The 9,633-nt window shown below is 36.3% G+C and overlaps 1 protein-coding gene across 1 annotated transcript; it reads left to right on the top strand.

The window, feature by feature from the left end:
* LOC138313446 (uncharacterized) lies at window positions 1–3,172 on the top strand. The gene is made up of 2 exons (XM_069253874.1): window positions 1–247; window positions 2,717–3,172. Exons 1-2 carry the CDS (start codon window positions 1–3, stop codon window positions 3,091–3,093), a joined length of 624 nt encoding a protein of 207 aa, XP_069109975.1. The 3' UTR covers window positions 3,094–3,172.
* The last annotated feature ends 6,461 nt before the right edge of the window (window positions 3,173–9,633 follow it).

The raw sequence follows: 9,633 nt of genomic DNA, 5'->3' as shown, positions 1-9,633 counted from the left end.
ATGACAGAAATTTTACTTGGACTGCTTTGTTCGACCGGACAATTGACTGCCGACAATGACCATGGACGGAAGATTGTGGAACCGCCAAAGCACTTGCTGATTGCTCTGTGGTTTTTGGCTACACCAGAATGCTACAGATCTGTCAGTAATTGCTTTGGCGTTACCCTTTCCACGACACATAAGACCGTAAGGAGGGTAAAGTCGGCCCTAATGGCTCTTCAAGACCAGTTTATCCAGTGGCCAACAGGTACCCGGTCATTAAAAGAATGTCCCTAGTATTTTAAAGCTGCTTAAAGCCAAAGTTCTCTCTCTACTAATCTATTATTATTGCTTAATTTTCATATTGATACAAACGTTTGGACATGATCGTGGATTAGTCATTTGATTAGTCAGTTGTTATCTTCTGAACTGCCTTCAGTTTAACTAAGAGATAGCCCAAGGGTGGAAAAGTAACCCTGGAGTATCGAGGATCCTTACTGGACAACTTGGTGTGTCCAGCTAACATTCTTGAATTTTTATGATATTTTGAAAAACAGCAAGTATTTTAGTGTCATCACTTATTACTTTTGGCAAATATATCATTGCAAAAAGATTTCATATGCTATCTTTATCAAAAATAGCAGTGCAGTATGATGATTCAACTCAGTATCTGATGCACACTGCACAGTTGGCACCTGCCTGATAATTATTAATTAACTACATTGTATTAACAAAATTTATATTCAAAATGTAATGCATTTCATCATTCAGGAATAAATCCTCTTCAACTGGAAATGCCAGACAGAATGTGCATGTAAATCCATGAAGTGAACTAAACTTGCCATTTGTTTTAACCGCTATTCTAACCCAACCCTTTAACTAAATTTAATCATAACATTTACCCAAACCTTGAACTAATTTCTTGAGAACTACTATTCCAATTCCTACACTTTAATCATCGCTCGCTTCTTATCATGAATCACTCTGCAAATGAAGGGAAATATATCTTGAAATGCAAGATAAACCACAGGTCTTGTCTTCAGCGTCATGCGGGAGAGGCTAGATGGGAATTAGATTGGGAATAAGCCTTCAAAATATGAAATATCTCAGTTCATATTTGGGATTTTTGTGCTGCATTTGTTACAATTGTTGTATTTTTATTTACTTTGGGATATAGTACAAATTAATAAGCTATATCTCTTTGTGACACTCTAAAGTACTTTGAGATTCTCCCAATATACCAGTGTACTGTTAATAACTTATCATAGACTGAGATATATTACACACAATCCTGATAGTCAAATACCTACGGTAACCCTCATTATAAGTGTGGCCCTGCAGGTAGGGCGTTAGAATTGTACCTGCTGCCCCTATTGCATGATCGTAAAAGGCGACTAAATTTAGGATCTTATCTTTTCTCTTCTTCCTAACTGACTTTATCTTTCCGAATTCCTCCCTTGGCACCGCCTCACTTTTGGCCTTGAGTTGAGCGTTCGCCCCTGTGAGGAAGGCTCTGGGTTCTGTCCCCTGGCCGAGACACACCAAAGTCTATAAAAGTGGTAGTTTCTGCTCCTGCTTAGCGTTCAGCATACAGGGAGTGGGACGACTGGTTCGCCCGTTGTCAGTATAATGTGACCGGGTGGGGTGTGTTGCTTGGTGTCTTCGGCGGCATGCTTCAGTGATATAGCACTATAAAAAGGGCAACAGTTCTACTATACAAGAAGACACAACACGAACATACCGCAGTCTCCCAGTACACTCACCTCGCACAACATACACGCAACACACCGCATACATGGGAGGCCGTCCTTACATGACCATAGCTGTTAATAGGACATCAAACAAACAAACAAACAAACATCATTATAAGTGTCCGGATTTAATCACATCTTTGATATTTTTGCATGTTATCCTACTTATGTTTTGCCTACCCCTTCCCCATACCAGATGTTAAATAACGTGCATACATACATTTATGATGCTATATTATACTGAGCTGAAATAATTTCAGTAAAATATTCATGTAGTCTGTACTTTTTGTTTGGTTTCTAACAAGTCATGTCTAAGTTAAGAAAAACTCACTACTAATTGCACCATATTTTCAAAAGATATGCATAATGAAAATGAAATAAAAAAACAAATGATGTGGAAACCCGAGTATGGAGGATCTAATATACTAGACTTCTGAAATTGACATTACATCTAGCCTTTAAGTGAAAGACAATGCTTTCAAATTTATTCTTTTGAATGTATTGACCAAAAGTACTTTTAATCTATTGCATGGACTGAAACTTAAAGAAATAGAAAGAATGGAACCATTTAGGGCCCTCATATGTTTGTCTTGAGATGATGATAAAAACTTCCATGTTTTTTTAGCCAAGTTCTCAGTCTAGCCATTGAAGATTGTTTTCCCCAAAAATTCTCAGCAATATATGGCAGTCCTAGTGAAACTCAATTGACAGTTGTTTGACTTAAATTGACGATCAACTGCTTTTCATTTTTCATTGCAAAAGATCAAATACATTGTATATGGTTTGAGTACTTATTGCCCTCCCCAAAAAAGCTATTATGTTTTCATCTAAGTGGTATTAAAGTAATTAAACTGCTGTATTTGAAATATTTAACCCTGATACATGTATGGTGGTATTTTTCTATTATTAGAACTTTAGTTGCCATGGTAGCCATCTGAAATATGCATCAGGCATATTTGAAAAGATCATTTTTTCTAACTAAATAGGTAATAAATGGTTAAAAGGATATGTATCATGTTCCAGTTCTCTTATGACACCATATCGGGACACTGGGCATTTGACACCTGTTGAAAAGAAATACAACGCAAGACATTCTTCAACCAGGAGTTTGATCGAATGTAGCTTTGGTCTACTAAATGAAAAATGGAGGAAACTCCAATACATGGATGTCCTAGGGATTCCTGATGCATGCAACTTTGTGTATGCTGCGTGTATCCTTCATAATGTTTTGCTGGCATCAGATGGTATTGAAGATGGTGCGCTGCTTCCACAAGACATTGATGACTGTGCTCCTGCCCTAGCGGAGGAAAGTGTTGGCAATGCTGCCCATACAAAAAGAAATAACATTGCAGCATTATTGTAAATAAATGAATTGTTACAAAATATTGATAACATCATTATCTTTAAATTTCGTGTACATTTATTCAAATCACATGTGTTCATATTTCTTTATATCACATGTGTTCATATTTCTTTATATCACATGTGTTCACATTTCTTTATATCACATGTGTTCATTTATTCAAATCACATGTGTTCATATTTCTTTCATACACTCTCAATTTTTCTTTACACTTGCATCCTTTTCTACCTTCTCTGCATCGCCTTTCACACTACTCTCAAATAATTTGAAAACCTTCCAATAAGCTTGCACTTGTCATTATGCATTTCTTTCATCATTTTCTCCTGTCTTTCATCTCTTTCTTTCCTCTCCTCTCTCATGTCCTTAAGTAACTCCACAATACTTTCACTCTTTCTCTTACCCTGTTCACTTTCTTTCTCATCACTCTCATCTTTCTTTCTTTTCCCAGATTCAACCACATGGTGTGGTTGAATGCTGGGACTCTCTCCCACACACTCTTCCATCTCCCTCTCGTACAAGAAATCTTTCCTCCCACTGTCAGATTGCTGATCAATTAATTTTGTTTCTTTGAATTTTCGCTCTAATTTCACAAACTTTCCTTTTGCCTGCTCCCATGTGATAACCATACCGGCTTTGGAGGAGAATTTTTTCGCAATGTCAGTCCAAATGGCCTTTTTAGTGTATCGGCCAGAGTTAAAGTCTTTTGTTTTGTCCTGTCTTTGGCTTATCAACAGTCTTGTCGTATCGGTATTCCAAATGAACTTGTCTGAAAATTGAAAGTTTAGTTATTGACATATTTCAATAGTTTAAAAGATATTTTAAAATTTTATAGCATAACAAGAGGGCCATGGGCCTTAACCTTCATCTGACTATTGACAGATCTCTTTAAATAGAAGTTCAGCTTCTGATATATTTGATAAATTAGACCTTGAATGAAGGTCATTCATTTTAATAAATAAGGTGTCGCATGATGCCCACCATGCTACAAGTCCAATACAAGTCTCTATACCCAAACAAAAATACTTGCATGCAGCTAGCTTGCAACAAGCTTGTTTTACTGCATGTAAGCCATATGCAAGCTAGTAGGAAGCTCGTGCAAGCTAGCAAGAAGCTTTGCTCAAATTGTTAGCTGTCCGCAAGCTTGCAAAAGATAAGACTGCAAGCTTGCGAGACTTTCTGCAAGCTTGCGAGACTTTCTGTGAGCTTTGGAGACTTTCTGAAAGCTTGTAAGTCTTTCTGTACGCTTGCTGGATGTTCTGAAAGCTTGCGAGTCTTTCTGCATGCTTGTATAATTTTTCTGCGACCTTGCAAATCTTTCTGCAAGCTTGTATAATTCTTCTGGGACCTTGCAAATCTTTCTGCAAGCTTCCATATATACTATTCATACAAGTTTGCAAATTTAAGGCTGAATTAATATATAAACCAAACAACAATATATGGTAGCTTGCATCTACTCTAAATTTTTGAAGTTGTAAATTACTACATCCCTTGTTAACCAAACCAACAAAATTAAAGGATACCTAAATTTCAATAAATGTACTGTTTTGTAAAACACATGTACAATTAGTATTGAAGAACATATATACAAATAAGTAAATGCACACATACATAGAACAAGTTTGAATTTCATTATTCATTTAGAATATCATAGTCAATAAAAAATCTGCAACAATGATCAAATTTGACAACTAAATGTGCATCATATACATTCACACTCAATTGATCTGGTATTCCTATTAATCTGATTCTATGTTGTTGGGTCTTACACATACAAATACCCTTCGATCTTTGCGGTAAAAGTCCACAAACGCACAAAGGTCTATTATATCCGTAACAGGAATTGCCACATAGTTATCAGTCAACACACCACTCATAATGTTATCGAGTTTTGGTGTCACAATATCATCAGGGCCGCACAGGATTTTTTCTGCTACAGATATTTTCCTAACTACAGCAAGAAACTGTGCACACCTACAACAGCTAATGTTACAAGCACAAACTGGGAAGCATTTAACATAGAACACTATCTGCCCAACAAGTACGTGACTTCCCATTTTAAACTGCACAGTGTATGAATTTCTTGATGTAACTTTATAAGTACTGCATTGGAACAGTACTCCTTTTATCAAAAGCCTGTAAAACACCAAGCACTTTGCTGGAGCAACTGCAGTGTAATAATTAGGTTGAATATTTTTTGAGTGTGTTGCTCCTATTAGGTGTACACCCTCACATATGGTTTCAGTAACTTTATGTCGATCACTTTTACTAGATTTGTTTGTTTGTTTGATTAATTAACGTCCTATTAACAGCTATGGTCATGTAAGGACGGCCTCCCATGTATGCGGTGTGTTGTGTGTATGTTGTGCGAGGTGCGTGTTTCGGGAGATTGCGGTATATTCATGTAGTGTCTTCTTGTATAGTGGAACTTTTGCCCTTTTTATAGTGCTATATCACTGGAGCATGCCGCCGAAGACACCAAGCAACACACCCCACCCGGTCACATTATACTGACAACGGGCGAACCAGTCGTTCCACTCCCTTTTTGCTGAGCGCTAAGCAGGAGCAGAAACTACCACTTTTATAGACTTTGGTGTGTCTCGGCCAGGGGACAGAACCCAGAGCCTTCCTAAAGGCCAAAAATGAGGCGGTGCCAAGGGAGGCATTAGGAAGGATAAAGTCAGTTAGGAAGAATAGAAAAGATAAGATCCTAAATTTAGTCGCCTTTTACGATCATGCAATAAGGGCAGCAGCCGCAATTCTAACGCCCTACCTGCAGGGCTAAAGTTTCAAATAAAGTTCGGGACACTGTAGTTTCAGCATTTATATTTTGTTCTAGAGCTGGTAACTTCATAAGGGTTGAAACTGCATTGGCTATTTGAACAGCTGGAGATTGTTCCATGAAAGCAATTTACCATTCATGCTTTCAAATGAAAACTGATGAATATACCCATAATGGTCCCAGTTGTTCTCACGACTTCATGTAAATGCAACAATTGATGTAAATTTGCTGACATGTTAATTTACACCATAAAGTGTCGAAAACAGGCAACAGAATTTCATAAGTAGTTCTTCACAGTGCACTAACTCCTCTGGTGAGATAGAATCATTATAAATATTGCATCGACAAATAACAGATAATGTTCAAAAACCTCCTTCTTCAGTACACCAAATAGAACTGGCACTGAATAATAAAATAGCCATGAACGACACTCAGAGGCTTTCCAATATTGTGAATGTTCCTTTATACTCCTTGGGTGGCGCTTGATGAAGTAGGGTGGTTTGATACAAGAAAGTCTTTTGTCTGCTATGTCCACAAAATTTGAGACTGAAAAGGCCTCAGTAGAAAATTTAGGATCAAACCAGTTTTAAAAGCCGACGAACAATACCTAGCAAAAACAATATGCATGTAATCTATTGCAGTTCCACGTATTATATCTGCAAAAATATTCACCCACCAAGATGGTCCTTTTACACCAAACACTGATGTTGATGATGCAAAAGCATTTTCGCCATGTTGAATTAAACTCTTCATGAGTTCTTTTTGGACCGTCAACTAAAATGTTCTTGAAAAGGGAATACACGAGTGTGACCTTTGCCAGTTTTTACAACAATTCCTTCTTGCTTGCATCTAGGACATCCAAATTTTCCAATGAACTGAGCCATGTTCATCATTAAGCATTTTGCCGGCATATCACAAGTACCACACAGCAAAAATACCTCGAACAGTAAAACATTCTGCACAGTGTCCACAGTCAACCAGGATGCCGTCATCACGTACTTGCTTTAAAAACTTTTATAGAAAGGTTTCAGAAAAAACCGACATGGATGGCTTTGATTTACCAACCACAAACCAGCAAACAACATATTTTCTGTCTTCATTCTGTCATGGTATGGTAGTTCATTAATAGACAGGAATAAAGGCCAAAGACCAACTTTCGATGATTTAAATAAAGGCACTCCATCTGTGTACCACATGAATGATAAATTATTTGGGTTGTTAAGAAAAGCATTTTCCTCGGAGTACTCTTTATACAAATCACCATCATATATATCCTCCAAATTTCTTTCTTTTTTCTTTGACCGAGTATGTCTATGATTCAGATCTTGGTGAAATGTTTTTCTTTCAAAAAGTTTGTTTATCTGTTGTGCAAGGGGAATCTCAACAAAGTAAGATACATTTTTGCTTTCCTTTATGTTAGTCACAGTTAGGACAAACATCATTTTCTTTTGTAAGTAAACATTCACAAACTGTACAGTATGTGTGAAATACCAGAGGTGATTTTAGTTTAGAGAACTAAGCTCTAAACTTATACAGTGATGAGTAAATGATATTTGTTGATAAACAATGAACATCTATCAATGACAATAAATCTGCGAGACATTCACCAGTAAGATTGTGTCGCAAAGCAAATGTCAAAATCAAAAGGGCACTCTGAGCAACAGTTGTCGATGATCCCTCATAAATTGGTTTAGAACCACCATCTTCTGAATCACAAGACTCTTCATTTGGCGAGTCGTCATATTCATACTCACACCATTCAGAGTTGTCTTCACAGTCAAAATAGTCTTCTTGATCGCTTTCATAATCTATGAAAGCTTCTGGATCGCTCTCATAATCTTTGGCAATTGCAGAGTGTTCTAGATCTTCAACTGAAATATTGTTCTCTTCCAAATCTGTCCCCAAGACTTCAGAGTCTTTGGATGAGTTCCTACATTATAAAACAAATAAAGCTTTGATTAGGATATGAATGTGCATGATGAAAGAAAGTTACACATGTATAGAACACTGAACAATCAGTGTGTGTGTTGAGAAAGAAGATACCAAAAATATGAATTATTTTTGTAATTACTGTATGAATATAGTGTACATATGTTGTACATTAATTTATTAAATATACTGTGATGATAAAATTTTGACTTGTGAATTCAATCTTTTTAAAATTATCCAAATATTATGTACGAAACCAACACAGTGACTTTCACCCCTTAATGAGAAATGACCTTTAACAAATCGATATCTGTTGTACATTTAACTTTAAGTCATCAAACTTCTAAAAGTAGTGCAGAAAGTTACAAAATAAATAAGAAAAGTACCACTGACATGTCATAGCTATGATTGTATTATTTGTAATTTTATGAAGAAGTAACAAAAGCATGCCCACTGCAATTTGTACTCTTACACTTCTCCTGGATTCCTAGCTGATTCATATTCTTGAGTATTGTTCAGATGATCAAGATCTGCACTCACACCTTTTCTCTTTAAACGCCATTTTGTAGTTTTAGGTGCACTTTCAAAAGGGTCGTCATCTTTAAATCGGCTATTATAATTAGTTTTCGAATTGGACACAACGTTGCACCTAAAACAGAAATTAAAAGCAATTTAATTTTCTATTGTTAATATAAACTACAGATTAAAAAAACACATCTTTATAAATACCGGTACACAAAATTCTATATCAGATCAAGGATACTGTACAGTAAGTGGCCAAAAGTATTGGTGCATCATTACTTTCTATTATATACTTCACGTATTGTTACATTTTTTCAATGATTTTGTATGCTTTATTTTTCAATCTATTGTAATAAAATTTTGTACAAAGTTAAGCATATTACTTAATACTTATATCTGCTGACAATATTTTTCCTTATTCTCCATAATTTACTTTTGGTGTAGTCAGTGGATTACCAGTATCTACCAGTGTGACATAACCATTTTGTCCCTATTCGCCTGATGAAATACTGTCATCAGAATTTTAGCACAGGGAATAAATTGTGACACCGAAAAAGAAAATTATCGCAGAAAAACTGAAAATATTGTTAGCAGTAAACGCCTGGTGTGATAGTAATTTTCCCCCGAAAAAATAAATTGAAAAATAAAAGCAAGAAAATTCCTTGAAAATTTCTTAAAAATTTCTTAAAATAGGTCTATATTACAGTAGTGAATATACACATGGCCAGTGACAAGTTGAATTCTTACGTTGGCATGTGCCCATCGTCGCAGTCAACGTCATCAATAGCTGAATCACCCTGTGGTTCAACTTCAGGTTGTAAACGAATTTTCTTTTTCAATCGCCATTTCGTCGATTTTGACACACGATGCCAAATGGATCATCCTTTTCCAAACGGTTGTTATACATGATGAATGAATAAAGTGACACTCCTGTCGCATGCATGCATGGCTACAGGCATTGGGGCGATCAATGTTTTTATTATGATCAGCTGGCAGTGATTGGTTGGAAAATGTCGGTCGATTACAGAATTATTAATGCACCAACTTGTTGAAATGTATTTTCTGTCGTAGTTCATCATAATTGGAAAACATCAATACTGTCACCGTACATATATATATTACCGAAATATTACCGCAGCATCCTCGGCCACTCATAAACCGGAACTGACGACCGAGGCGGCCCTCCCTGGGCTGCTGATAACCAATGCGCAGCATCTAGATCAATATCCGCTCAATTCAAATTTTCAGTTCGCTCGCTACACTAGGCCTACTTGTTATTGAATTTGAAATGGATCGAACGAAAAAACTCT

This window comes from Argopecten irradians, unplaced genomic scaffold (genome assembly GCF_041381155.1).
Source record: "Argopecten irradians isolate NY unplaced genomic scaffold, Ai_NY scaffold_0681, whole genome shotgun sequence".
In the NCBI taxonomy this organism is placed as follows: Eukaryota; Metazoa; Mollusca; class Bivalvia; order Pectinida; family Pectinidae; genus Argopecten; species Argopecten irradians.
Note: the sequence above shows the minus strand (reverse complement) of the source record. Positions and strands in the feature narration are given on the sequence as shown.

What these genes read in the sequence shown, in the direction of transcription:
- LOC138313446 (XM_069253874.1), top strand. Translation starts at nt 1, where the DNA reads ATGACAGAAATTTTACTTGGACTGCTTTGTTCGACCGGACAATTGACT. An exon ending in GTTTATCCAGTGGCCAACAG is followed by an intron (nt 248 to 2,716) that starts GTACCCGGTCAT and finishes CTAACTAAATAG; the next exon opens with GTAATAAATGGTTAAAAGGA.